The 14,359-nt window shown below is 38.8% G+C and overlaps 1 protein-coding gene across 2 annotated transcripts in view; it reads right to left on the reverse strand.

The window, feature by feature from the left end:
- CNTNAP2 (contactin associated protein 2) overlaps nt 1-14,359 on the reverse strand; it is a 1,210,705-nt gene that overhangs the window by 375,371 nt on the left and 820,975 nt on the right. For both annotated transcript variants that reach the window (XM_087766336.1, XM_087766327.1), the window contains exon 12: nt 1,266-1,385. In XM_087766336.1, the coding sequence (XP_087622462.1) occupies nt 1,266-1,385 (120 nt within the window). The remainder of the gene's footprint in view (nt 1-1,265; nt 1,386-14,359) is intronic.

Raw genomic sequence — 14,359 nt, forward strand, 5'->3', positions numbered from 1 at the left:
AGCTTAGATCAGGCTCCTTTTTACGTATGCATTTATTATACAAATGCAGACATTAATGGCAATATGAAACAATGGTATTCTCCTGTTCTCCCACAGGCTGTCTACCTATGAGCACTTGATCTGGGGTCTGCTGCATGTGCCACGCATCTTCCTTCAAGTCAGCTTCCCCAACACCCCACCCCCCCAATCTCTCCCTTCCAAGCTGGATAAAACCCACCCCACAGGTCCAGACATGTACAGGTTTCTGGCGCCAGGAAGAGCTACATGTGAGCTTCAGCAACTGTGATCTCAAAAGCGGCAGTCGCTGTTTCAACTTATGATAGTGCCTTCATGTTCATGTTGCCCATGCTGAAGTCTGAGGACTCAAACATATGCTAGATTTCCAATGCAAACAGACTGAAATTCAAACTTATTACGCAGACATTTGGGGAAAGTCAGGGGACATGTCTGTTGTATCAGCTACCCAACATTTCATATCAGGGAAAAGTGCCGAGACAATTGTAACGCATTAACAGACGGAAGAAATAATATACTCCCGGTGCAGAAAATTGCTCCCTTTTCTTTTTTCATTATCATATTTTTCTGCCTCAGCACAGCAACGCAGATGACTAAGACAGGGTATCTTCCATGAGAATGCCCAGGTTGGAAATTACTCATGCAAAACCAGTGTTAAAAGCAGGAAAAAAACCACACAACAAAACCAAAATAAGCTAATGCAGTTATATATATATGGTGTCAGAAGTTAAACAAGATATGTCCTTCTAACACCAGTTAGATGAAGCAGACAAAAAAGAAGACTCAAATGTTTCGTTTCTCTTGTAATCAATTTCTGTTCCCTGCCTATGGTGGTAAGTGTGTGAAAGTCAGCAATACCTGGACAGAAATAAAAGTCTGACATATCTAAAAAGCTGCCTTCTACAGTACTTCATAAACCACAGACATTACTGAACTACAAGTATGTTGATATACAATAGTTTTGGTAAATAGCCATATATATCCACTTTTTTTTTTTTTTAAATGATGCACCACTGAGGATACAAAGGCCTGTTAAGGCTAATTAACAGCTGTAATTCAAAAAGCTTATGAAATGGATTAACTACTACCTTGCTTAGACTATGGTGCATGGTGACTATAGATTTGATGACTCCTCTCATGAAAAGCTCTTAGCAATCGTTCTTCTTTTGCCAAGAAATATGAATTATGAGCAGACTCTTTCTCCCAACTACATTAAAAAAATATTGAATTAGCAAATACAATGCAGTTACCTGTCATGTTGCAGTAAACTTTCAAAGGTCCCAGCGCCCCACTGCCATCTGGATCTATCCAGTAGTAATTTGAAGTTTTGCCCAAGTGTTTGTATGCTTCACAAGAGAGCTCATAAATAGCTGGAATGAAATAAAACACAGCAATAAGGATCTTCATATCCTGGAGCAAAAAATCCATAATGACAATAAATTGACTTTATTTATATATCAAGAACCATACCTTTGAGATTAAAGTAATGTCACTGACATTCACAGAAAACAAAGCATCTTTCCAAAAGATACAGAAGTGATTAAAAGCTTGAGGCACACAACTTCATTGTTTGGCATATGAGAGAAAGCCAGAATAGGAAGAGAATTCCAACAACTTGGGTGGGGGGAGGAACAACCAAACTTTTTCAAGAGTATCTTTAAACTGTTTTTGAAAATACTTTGGTTCAGAACTTTGTTTATACACTGGTTTAAGTTTTACATCATATGTGGAGACACTTCTATTGATCCAACATACTTTTCTCTTTCGCTTTCTTTCAAGAGATACACCAAAAAGCTTATGAGTTTTCCCTCTGTAAATTTTAGAATTTTTCAGGTTTTATTACAACTCAGAATAACACTGAGTTTCAAACTTGTAAAATTTCTCACTATGTGTAATACCTGTCTCTACACAGCTCTACAGTTACTCTGTTACATATCTATATAACTAATACTCTGTTCCAGCAAGGTCTAAAATGTCACAATATTTACTGGAAGAAGTTTAATTGATTTAGCAGGGGGTTTTGTTTCAATTTTTCCTTTACCTCTCTATACTGCTTTCTATTTCAAGTCGTAAAACTGCTTGTCAAATTGTGTTATGATGAATAGCTCAGACACAATAATAAGCATTGTAGATAGAAGCTATTTTAGTAATTCTCATATTTTCTTTGAAATGTATGACTATTACCAAGTTATGTGTATTATACATGAATAAATTAAATAATTTAATGCATAGATAATTTAAACTGGTAATTTATATAAATTGGTATATATATATAACCGGTAAATTATATAAATATTTTTTATGCAAATTTTTTAAAAAGGAATGCGTAATGCTTCTTTGTTTTCCAAGGACCAGATGGTACAGCTTTTTCATTTGGAATCAGTCAATCAGCTGCTAAAAGAAATGAAATGTTTGTTTAACCAGACTTCATATCCACTCTAAAAAATCCATCTAATTTGTTGGCAATTCTTGCAAGTAATCTCCTTGCTAAGACTGGCTTTATTTCAAATGTCCATAAGGAAGAGCTGTTTCACTGGGCTCTGATGATGAGTGACTGATCACACACACACATTGAAAGGCCTCTGACCAACTATCAAGGCACAGGAAGGAAAGCAGAGCTAAAAAAAGTCTCCAATTTTGATGGGGCATGAATGCAAAGCTGGACTGTTACCTATGTATAAAGAGAATCTCCTTGTCGATGCTACAAGAGAAATAATTTCCTGGGAAGTTTTACATGTTTATTACAGGGTCTAAAGTCAATTTTATACAAGAAGTAGACACTTCACTTGAATTGTGAAATATTCCAAGCCAGTTCCTTTTCTCCCCAAACTAAGGTCAACAGATGCTTTCGTTATCAAGAAAACTCTGTGCCTGTTTTCAGACACTTCATGCAGATTTCATATGGAATTCATCACTAATTTTCTTCAGAAATATTTCTCTAACTCTCTATACGCTACCTAAATATAATCACAAAATACCAACTCTGTTAATGCGTAATTGTTGTGATACCAAGTCGCAAATTTTAACAGATGCATTCCAGGTCAAGCCAAGAAGATGACAAATACTGTTTATGATCTCTCAGAAGTTTGGTGTTTTCATTTCCTAAACTCTTTCAGAAAACCAAGGGAGTTTTGTCTTTGTAGTATCCAGATCTTTATGCAGGGCCATATGACATTCTTATCCAAGTTTGCTCCTTTCAAGAAGACGGGTCAATCTTTGTACAAAGATTAAAGGGTGTTATATGAAAGACAAAACCAAGTTACACTGTTTAATCAGACATTCCTTTATCCCTACTGAATATTTTTACAGAAAATTAAAGGGTTTAGATACAACACCCTTCCTTCTGTTCTTCTGGAATGGGAGAAATAGAAAGTTGTAGGTACTTATTAGTTAGTATTACAGCACAGAACAGGCTTCTTTTGAACAAGACAGCATTTGTTAAGCTTCAGCATTATGTTGAACACCAAACAATAGAAATTAAGATCTTTCTTCAAATAAAGACAAGAGACTGGAATATTCTAAATAAATTCAACTTACGAAAAGTGTTTTTATGAGCATATGATAGGTTTTTGGCAGGTAAATATATGTAAATGCATACTTAAGACCTTAAAAACGGGAATAAACAAAAATGAAAGGGCAGGTTCTAGTGCAAGGAGCAGTAATGTACAAATCATATAACAGGAGTATAGAAACAAAATGAAGGGATAGGTGAAGTTGGTATACTGACAAAATAACTGGTAATTAAGATGCAATAGGAAACAGCAAACAATCATGTTCTGATGTATGAAGACACTTGATAACAGAAAGAGACGTTTTTGTTGACTTCAGATGGCAAAGGGTAGCCACTAACATGAACAGCAGAACGACAGTGGCAAGCACCAGGCAGAGAAGGTAACTGTGAAGGGGAGCAGAGTAAGACATGATACCAAGGTGCTGAAGAAGTAGAAGATGATGTAGAAAGGAAGACAACGCAGGATCACCTTATAACTGAATACTTCTTTTAAATGCTGCACAGAAAGATCAGTAGCATGTAAGACAGAAGGAGAAGACGTAAAAATAGAAATTAAGAAACCCAAAGAAAACCAGAACAGATGAAAGGACAAACGCTTAAGGAACATTGTTTTAGAAGTCACCTGATTACATTCAAACACAGAAGAAAATGAGAACAGAATACAACAAGGAAGAGACCATGGCAGAATCAAAATAGCTTAAATTAGAAAATTGATAAAGGTTTTAGTAAAGAAGCAAAAAAATTAACAGAGCCAAGAAAGAACAAGTCAGCAAAATGCAAGATTTGGATATAAAGTCTACGGTGTTCAGATGCAAATAAGGAGAAATGGTTGCATATATCTACATACAAAGCAGGGGGGTGGGGGGAGAGAGAGAGAGAGAAGGGTCTTTTAGTTCTGATTTCTTCTGGAAGATAGGGAAAAAAAAAAAAGAATGGAAGGACTGAAGACAAAAGGGCAATAGATTTCTGCTTTTCAAGCCAGTAGAAGTAAAATGCCAAAAAATGTGTATTTGCTTTCTTGGTAGTTGGTCGAAACACACAATACATATACTCTTAAGGGACTTCACAATAGTATTAAACCTCAAAATCTTCCAAGCTAAAGGTGGAACTCACATGTGCCCTGATGTCCAGATAAGCCATTTCTAGCATAATACATCCAGGCTGTTGGTATTTTTTTTTTTTTTTTGATGTTACTTATATTCTTTCTGAGGAGAAGAGGGGTTAAAAAACACCCTACAAATGGCTTCCTCAGTCTTAACTTGACATGCTTTCATATTGCATCAGAAAACTGTCTACAAGTAATAAGAGGTAAAAACCTGGTCAGAACAGTGATCCAAGGTCTTAGAGTGAGGTAAAAAGTATGTATGAAAAGAATCAAAACCAGAAAGGTAAGAGCACCAAAAAGATGCTATAGTCTTTTTAAATTTTAATCACTTGAATAATACAGATCAAACTGAGACCACCAAATCCATTTCATGCTAAAATTTGAAAGGGCTTGGCTGTGCTCTAACATGAAGTAAAAAAAGGTTTAAAAAATTTTTCATTTTCAGTTTTGGTGTGAAACATCAAGCTTCTTTAAGCTTCTTGGTCTGAGCAGAAAATCCAGTCATTTTAATCAGCTGACAAAACCAACTACGAACACATTTTAAAGTTCACCATTGACTAAGCTAACATTCACAACAGTGGGCTTGAGCATGCCTTGAGGGGAAAACTTTCCCTTCTTAGAAAAGCTTGACTAGGGAAGCAGACTAAGGGAGAACAGCTTAGAGTGAAAGAAGAACCAACAAAAAACCTTGTAGCCACACAGACCTTAACATCATTTTTGTTGCTGCATTTCTTCATGGGTTCTTTTCCACTCCCAGAACTGCTCACCTGAACCACAAAGGGGAGGTGTTGATGGACAGGGGAAGACAAATTACTCCTTTCCGAGTTTTTAGGATCCTCTATTTTAAACATTTGAGGAAAATCAAATGGTTCAGAAAACCAGTTTACAGAATAGCTTTTTCCAGCTCCAGACAGTTAGACAAAAGTTGGAAGAAGTCAGCTTCTCTTAGATTTCAATGGCTCTTTACTGACTGAGGGAAGCAGATGTTCTCACTCTTGTTTTATTTTCTGACTGGCGTAAAGATCAAGAGAGATTTATCCCACACAGCTGGCACAGCTGCTGGCTATCTCTAGAAAGCAGAAGAGCTGAATGACAAAAAGGATTTAGCAACTCCGTTACCCTACATGATGTTCCCATAGAGTTTCACTAGCACCTTGGTGAACTACAGTTTCTGCATCACTACGTAAAAAGGCAGCTTCAATTTTAGGGCTGACAAATAGTCTCCTTTTATAAGTACAAACCTCATTATAAATAGAAGACCTAGCATGACAGTCTGCACTAGTGAAGGTGCTACGGTACATTTTGTTTCTGTCAGTGAATATGGCTGCTGCAGGGGATAAACTCCTTTAAACTGCTGCTAATACAGGAGTAAATCTTCTCAGCTTTACAGGGGCATAGGAAAGGTGCAGATTCACAGGAACCGATGGAATTAAATGATAGTAAAAGTGACCAAAGTAGGCAGTGCATCAGATCCACAAAGTCCAGCTATGCCTCTCCATCACTTTCAACTTCCCAGAAAAATACTAAAAGATAAATAGATTGTGAGGTGCTTGGGTTTATGTCACTCAAGCTGGTTTCAACTCTTGAGCCCCTTAAAAAGGGCTAAAAGCATAAATAGACAAGGAAGGGGGGAAAAAAACCCAAACTTACTCAAGAAATAGTTGCACTCTGAAATGGCATACCTGCAGTTTATTTTAAAACAAAGGAACAAGTTTTATTTGTTGCTTTACTACAATATATATTCAGATCAACTGCAAAACTGAAAATGTTAAAAAATAAATTTCTGTATACAAACACACATACACTGTAAGCTTCTGCTCTGTCAGCTTAAGTTTCTCTCTGTGCAGTACTACAACAACAAACCTATCCGCACCCTTACTCATTCCAGTGCTACATGGTGGAGAAACCATGTCTGATACAATTTTTTTTTAAATAGGCTAAGTGAACTAGAAGTCTCACCATGATTCAAAGCAAGATACCCATGAGAACAAAACCCCCTCTGAATTCCAGATCTGTGTTCTGACAGCAAGAGCACATGAAGCTGCTGGTTTGCTCTACTACTACGTGTATATTGAAAAGTTTTTAAAAGCCCCACAAAAAATCAACCTGATGCAACTCTACTTCAATGTTCTTGTTATTCTGTAGGACTATTACTGCAATGGTCAGAACCAAACCTTATGTCTGTCAGTTTTTTAAAGTTCGGATATAAAAATTCTGTAGTTTGGAACTCATCCTTATAATGCCTAAGAACAGAAAAAGTAGAATAATGTCCAAAATTCAGTCTCCAGTTATAGTTAAACTTAGAATAAGTACAAAAGTGTTGTTAAAGTCAACCAAAAATAAGTGTGAACAAGTATTTTACATCTCGCATTGTAAAAGTGAAGTAAACCTTTCAGATGTGACAATGAGATTGAAGTATTGCTGGAAATCCATATTGTATTGATGCACACTCTCAAAAATGCTCTGCATTGCGATTTTGTTATATCCAATTTATGGTAAAACATAGCTATGTATAACGATGTTTATTTTTTATATAATAAGTGTATTTTTGGTACATAAATCCCTCCACATCTTCCTGCGTGCACGCACACACAGACCCCTTACTAGATGATTCTTCTGCTTGTAATTATATTATTATTGTAATTATCCTTCCTGCAAGAAAAGATCCAAAAGTTTAACTAAACTAAATCTTTACTCATTAGCAGAGCAGTAACTTAACATGATCTTGATTATCATGAGCCTGAAATGTTTTCCAAAGTAGCTTTTGCCAGGTTTCCAAATATTAAGGGTGCCTCTGCTCATTTGGTGTTGGCAAAGCAGATGTGGTTGGAAACTGCTGCTGAACATTTCTGGGTTTGCCCCTTCCACACTTTGAGGCTGTCAGTTTACAGAAGCTCCCAACACCTTCAGCTGTGAGAGCTGAATCTAAAATAAATTACAAATCAAAAAAACAAGGAGCACCACCCACCACCAGCATCCAAAAAGACTCATCAGTCAAATAGTGAGACAGAAGGAGGAAACTAAAGCTGAAGAAGAAACCAGCACCATTCTGATACAGAACTGCACACAGAATCATAGCATGTCCTGAATGGGAAGGGACCCACAAGGATCATCGAGTCCAACTCCTGTCCCTGCATAGGGCAACCCCAAAATTCACACCATATGTCTGAGGACGTTGTCCAAATGCTTCTTCAATGTTGTCAGGCTTGGCGCCATGACTATCTCCTGGGGGAGCCTGTTCCAGTGCTCCACCACCCTCTGGGTGAAGAACCTTTTCCTAATTTAAACCTCCAACCTAAACCTCCCCTGGCATATCTTCCTGCCGTTCTCTCGGGTCCTATCATTGGTCGTCAGGGAGAAGAGATCAGCGCCTGCCCCTCCTCTTCCCCTTGTGAGGAAGCTGTAGACTGCAATGAGGTCTTCCTTCAGTCTCCTCCAGGCTGAACAGACCAAGTGACTTCAGCTGCTCCTCGTACGGCTTCCCCTCTAAACCCTTCACCATCTTCGTGGCTCTCCTCTGGGCACTCTCTGGTAGCTTCATATCCATTTTGTACTGTGGTGCCCAAAACTGCACACAGGACTCAAGAGGAGGCTTCACCAGTGCAGAGTAGAGCAGGACAATCACCTCCCTTGACCGGCTCGCCATACAGTGCTGGATGCACCCCAGGACAAGGTTGGCCCTCCTGGCTGCCAGGGCACACTGTCGGCTCACGTTCAACTTGCCGTTGACCAGAACCCCCAGATCCCTCTCCGCAGGGCTGCTCTCCAGCCTCTTGTTCCCCAGTCTGTGTGCATATACAGGGTTGCCACGTCTCAGGTGCAAAATCCAGCACTTGCCCTTGTTAAACTTCATATGGTTGGTGATTGCCCAGCTCTCTCATTTGTCCAGATCCCTCTGCAGAGCCTCTCTGCCCTCCAGAGTGTCATCGGCAAACTTAGATAGTAAATCTTCAAGTCCTGCATCCAAGTCATTTATGAAGATATTGAAGAGCACTGGCCCTAAGATGGATCCCTGCGGAACCCCGCTAGTGACTGGTCGCCAGCCCGATGTAACCCCATTTACTATAACCCTTTGAGCCTGACCCGTCAGCCAGTTGCTCACCCATTGCATTATGTGTTTATCCAGCTGTATGCTGGACATTTTGTCCAGGAGGATACTGTGAGAGACAGTATCGAAGGCTTTACTGAAATCCAAAAAGATTACATCGACTGGCTTCCCTAGGTCAACTAGGTGGGTAACCTTGTCATCAAAGGAAATTAACTTTGTTAAGCATCAACCCATGCGGGCTGGGGCCAATGACTGCGTTGTCTTTCAGGTGTTCTTCAATAACTCCCAGAATAATCTTCTCCATAATTTTGCCAGGCACAGAGGTGAGACTGGCAGGCCTGTAGTTACCAGGGTCATCCCTGTTGCCCTTCTTGAAGACTGGGACAACGTTTGCCAGCTTCCAGTCAACTGGGACCTCTCCAGATTCCCAAAAGCATTGAAAAATCATTGAGAGAGGTCTTGCTATGACATCAGCCAGCTCTTTAAGTACCCTCGGATGAATCCCATCGGGCGCCGTTGACTTATAGGGATCCAGTTGGAGCAGCAAATCCCGCACAAGTTCGAGGCTGGTTGGGAGTTTATCATCATATGTATCTAAAATGTTTCAAGCTGTTTCAGTACACTTCAATTTTTCTAAGTGTAGGCACGCTCAGCTTTTCAAAAGAGCTCTAAAACATTAAAAACACCAAACGCAATCTGATCCTGCAGAGGAAAGATTCTAAGCGAACCAGGACTTCTGTTTTGGGTTTTTTCCTTGCTATTTTTGCCTACTATGTAATTATCTTAATGTAAAAATGACAACAAAAGGGCTGTTCTGGTTTCTGCATACAGCTGAAGACCCCTTTCCAAAACCTCTTCCTGATTCAAAAATATCTTCAATATATTTGCTAAAATGACACCCTCCCCTAAAAAAAAAGACGGTGGCAACGGGGAACAAAAATAAAATCCTAACTAGATAAAACTCTCTTGCAACACCAACAATAGTTCTTCAAACTAAATTTTCTGATGGATTTCTAGAGACAGCAATTTCTGCATGACCAGAAGGTAGATCTTCAGCCAAGAGCTGCTCACTACAAGCCATGCAGCTAAATTTCAGGTACTTGCAGCTGAGCTACCCCTGTAGAATTAGGTTACCTTGATGAGAAAAGCACAAGAAGGAACACTTCAAATAAAACATAAGGGTCTGATTGGATAAAGCTGTAAGACCTTCAAGGCTCCCAGCCCTCACAACCCAGGAAGCAGCCAGCCACAGCTGCTGAGCATGTGCTCACCGTGATGCGCCAGAGCAGGAGGAAGGTGCCAGCACACTCAGCTAACTGAAATGCTGGGTTTCTGGGCCCTCTGTGGGCACTTGGAAACTGTGCCTGAACGTGTCAGTAACTGCAATAAAGCTCATGTCCAGGAAGAAAACTGAGTTTCTTGATGAGCTGCAGCTTCATGCACATCTTAAATGTGACATGTACATAAAAAGATTCATTTGGATATTTAAAGTTCTTTTGGGAAAGATTTTTTTCTTCCCCCAAATGGATCTACTGTGATGCTAAAGAAATTCCAGAAATTTATTTCTGAAGAAATACAACAATTCTAGATTCAGTTATGCTACATTCAATTACAACCAAATGATGTGCATTCAGAAAAACCAAAGAAATAAGTAAGAGCCCAAATGTGACATGCATTTGCCAATGCAGTACTGCCTAATTACTAATTACGATGGAAATCAGAAAACCTGGACTTCCCGGCTTTAGGTATAACTGAAAATTTGAGTAAACTAAAACCTGTAAATCCCCGTGACTAATAAAGTTTGTGTGTTCATGTTGCATCTATTATTTTCTCCTGTTTTTAAAGAGATGTTGCTATACATGAACAACCACCCAGCCAAAGTGCAATTTTCATGTATAACTGCAATTAAGCAATCGGAAAATTTCAATGTAAGTAAGAGAATTTGAGAATATTGGAAGGTGCCTTGAACAAGTCCACCAAATCATGGCTGTATATGACATGGCACCAGCTTTAGTCAATCATTTTTCCAGTTGTAGTAAAACCAAGTCCAAGCACTACTTCTCAGCCATGACTAGGTTACCTCCACAGCCAGAAGCTGAATTGAGCTACTGCAGTCCCAAAAGCATAAGCAAGCACAACCCCTGACATCTTCACACACCTTCAGAGTGAAACTGAGTTTTGATTCTGTTTTTTCTGGGATACAATCATTGTAGGGGCCCTTGGTTTGCTCTCACAGTTGGCCGGGACAAACACATGAATTTTAAGAGCTAAAAACTTCATCCTTTCACTGTGGCCACGTGGGATTAGTAAGAGTCTATCACACAGCTATTTTACTCAGGGCAGTTCAAATGCAAGTTAACTTAAGCCTAAGGGTTTTGTTCTGCCACTCGTAACATCACATTAAATAAGTACTACATCATTCTACAAGATGTTCCGGGAAAAGGTTGTTCAATTGCTTAAATTATATTTGGAGCAATAAGTGCCAGAAAAAAAAGCAGAATCTTGTTCCTGATCATAATTAGTCTAACAGCAGAATCACACAGCTGGGATGAACCACAAAGATAACCTAATCCACCTCAGTCCCCCAAAAGCTCAATTACATCCATGTATCATTCCTGACATACTCCATTTAAAAATCTCCCATGATGTAAATTCCTCAACACGCTGAGGCAGCCTAGAGCTCCACCAGCCCTTCAGCACCAGCATTTCTCCCACTCTCTCTACACCATGAGGCTGCTCTGCTGCAGTTTAATCTCATCATTTCTCTTTCTACCCACCCTGAATTTGGAGAACAGGTTATTGTACTCCTCCTTGCAGCCATCTTTTGTCTGTTTGCGGATATGAATCTCTTCTTTACAATAAAAAGGCCAAGTTTGCTCATCTTGGCCACAGGTCATGTTTTCTAGGTGCTTTCTTCTTCCTCTTCTCTGGACTCTCCAGTTTTTTCATGAAGCTCAGCATATGAAAGTTGACAATGCACAGCAGGATTAATTTGCACATCCCACAAGTCATGCTTCTTTTAATTCAACCCAAAATAGTGTTTTCCTTGTTCATAGAATCATATGTAATGAACTACAAGGTCAATATGCCAGCAATAAAGCCCACTTCTACAGAATAAAAAACCCACAAAAACACAGTAGTTTTCCTCAACCTCTACTTATGCAGTTGGTTAACCTTCCTAAGCATAGACCTTCCCAATGCTCAGTTTCTCTTAATCTCAAAATCTTAAAAACAGCTTCCAAAAGAAAGAACATTCTTTAATTTTTTTATATATAGACATAATATTATCTATATATAAATACTGATATTCTATATAAATAAAAATATTATATAAATACACACTGTTTTTTTAAATGAATCGGGAAGAAAAACCAACAGAAGGAATTTTAGTGCTTTATGGCTGGACTAGCATACATTTCTGTCCACTGCTGCATTGGCTGTCATGCTGCTAAAACTTTCCATCAGCACAGCTCCTTCGTGACTGAGCACAAGCCTTCCTCCTGCTGCCACTGAATTAAGCTTCAGCTTTCTTAAAGCTCTGATGTTATGGATTGCCACCTTCCCAGCTGATGTATCTGCCTCACACTCTCCCTCTGCCTCCTACTGTGAGCTAATGAACTTATAAAGGATTCTCATTTTTAGTGCAATATTCAAATATGCCCTGTAGAAGCAGAAAGGAAATTAAAAAGCAGAGAAAAATAAAAATAATAAGATATGTGGAAATTTGCCAAATTTGTGTCAAGTTGACTCTAGGCTCATTTGTGTCAGTGATAAACAAGACAATTACCATTGTGGTAACAAAGGGAAGAAAGTAGAGGGGTTGCAATCAGAATAAGAGACGGTGAGTTTATTTGCCACTGGGATAATAAAGAAAATTACTGCCTTGGGGGTGAAAACTGTAATTTGAGTTACCATGCAGTAGTGCAACCCAGGAATTTGCTATGAATACAGAAGAAAAACATCCCATTTATGGCCAAACCAAAGATGCTTCTGTTTCTCTCTCAACTTTGTTCTTTCTTTGCTTTGGGCTGAGGGAGGGGGGGCAGAGAAACATGAATTTAAATCCAAAAGGCTGATCAAAGATGGATTTTTAAACAAATTTAACAGTGATTTTAAATTAGAAGCCATAGATTAGGCAATTAGCATCCTTGTAACAGTGTCAGCCTACAGACATCACAAGAAAGAAGTATAATTAGACACCAATTTTTAACAAGGTGCTTTTGAGAATTAAGGCACTCAAGGGTACACAAACACTTCTTTTTAAAAAACCTCTGCATTCTAGCATGGTTCTTTGTAGCTGAAATAAACACTGTTCAGGATAAAAACATCTGAAAGGGAGAACTGCAAGTCATGCCAAACATCTCCACATAAGGTACACTTTTCATTTTAAATCTGGATGGTTTGGCACGTTTGTGTAGCTGTAATGCATTACTGGGCACTGCATCTGAGGGGGCAGACTGTCAAAGAAACTCTTAGATATTTGCTGGTTTTGTGCTGGTCTTACACTGGTCCCAGCCACAGAAAGCTTCAGAGCTGCCTGGAGCTCATTTGAGTCTTCTCCAGCTGGGAGACAATTGCAACACTGCCAATATCATCTTGCCCCCTTCTTCCCTCCTAGCCCTGTCTCCCATGCAAAAGGCTTCAAGGTTGGCATGAAAACTAAGTTTGAAAAATCCATATCCCTAAAGAAAAAGTATGATTTCTACTCCCACTTACTTTGTATTGCCAGGGCAATGGAAAAGAGAAGAGGAAACAAGGTACAAGCCTGGATCTACGCTTTCCCAGCTCTGTAATACAAATGGTTGCACTCCAAGTGCAACGAGATACACAAATGAAAACCTCAGCAAATTATACAAGGGGCAAAGCAGGGGAGACAACTCCAGTAAATTTAGGTCAAAGTTACAGAAATATCTGGAATCTCATTTTAATACAAGATGTCTATAAGCAGCTACAAATAGCAAAAATACAGATTAAACCCAAGGATTTTTCCCCACCAAGTTCATGTTCTGTCCTGCCTTGGATATCACAGCATTTGATCTGTTTTAAGACCTGAACTTCCTCAACAATGTTAAATAATGCTCAGCTGCATGAAGAGATATCCTGATTACACAGCTTTACAAAATATTATAATGTCAGTTTTTGTTTATTCATGAACATTACTAATCCCAAAATGCATTACTCCCATGCTCATTTATAGGACTGTAATTAAGTTTTGTTTTTACAGCCCTTGACAGCTGTAATTGTCATTGTTTCCTGGCCCTTTCCCTGCTCCTTCCCACCCCAGTTCCCCAAACATTTTTGTATCTGAACCTATTGTAACCAGCAATCCTGTGAAGGAAAATACCATACCTTGCTTGGCTGTACTTACTCAATAGAAGTTTTACTTGAATAAAACTTCCTCGAGTTATTAACAAAAACTACTGGTCCAATAAAATAAGATTTCTTAAAACCTTACATTAAAAGCTTATGTTTGAAAAAAAAAAACCAAACAAACCACACCAACAGTAGCTTACCTACAAAACAATCACTATACACACAGACTTAAAGACACCTAACCAAACAGTGGGTTTCCAGAGGAGCTGAGCACTTATTTCCACCAACAGAAAAAAACTAAAACATTACAAAAACAAATGCTCATATCAGCATTTACATTACCTCAATCAAAATGCCCTCTATCAAC

Source organism: Nipponia nippon, unplaced genomic scaffold (genome assembly GCF_047370975.1).
Source record: "Nipponia nippon isolate SJK-2023a ecotype South Korea unplaced genomic scaffold, ASM4737097v1 scaffold_1, whole genome shotgun sequence".
Lineage (NCBI taxonomy): Eukaryota > Metazoa > Chordata > Aves > Pelecaniformes > Threskiornithidae > Nipponia > Nipponia nippon.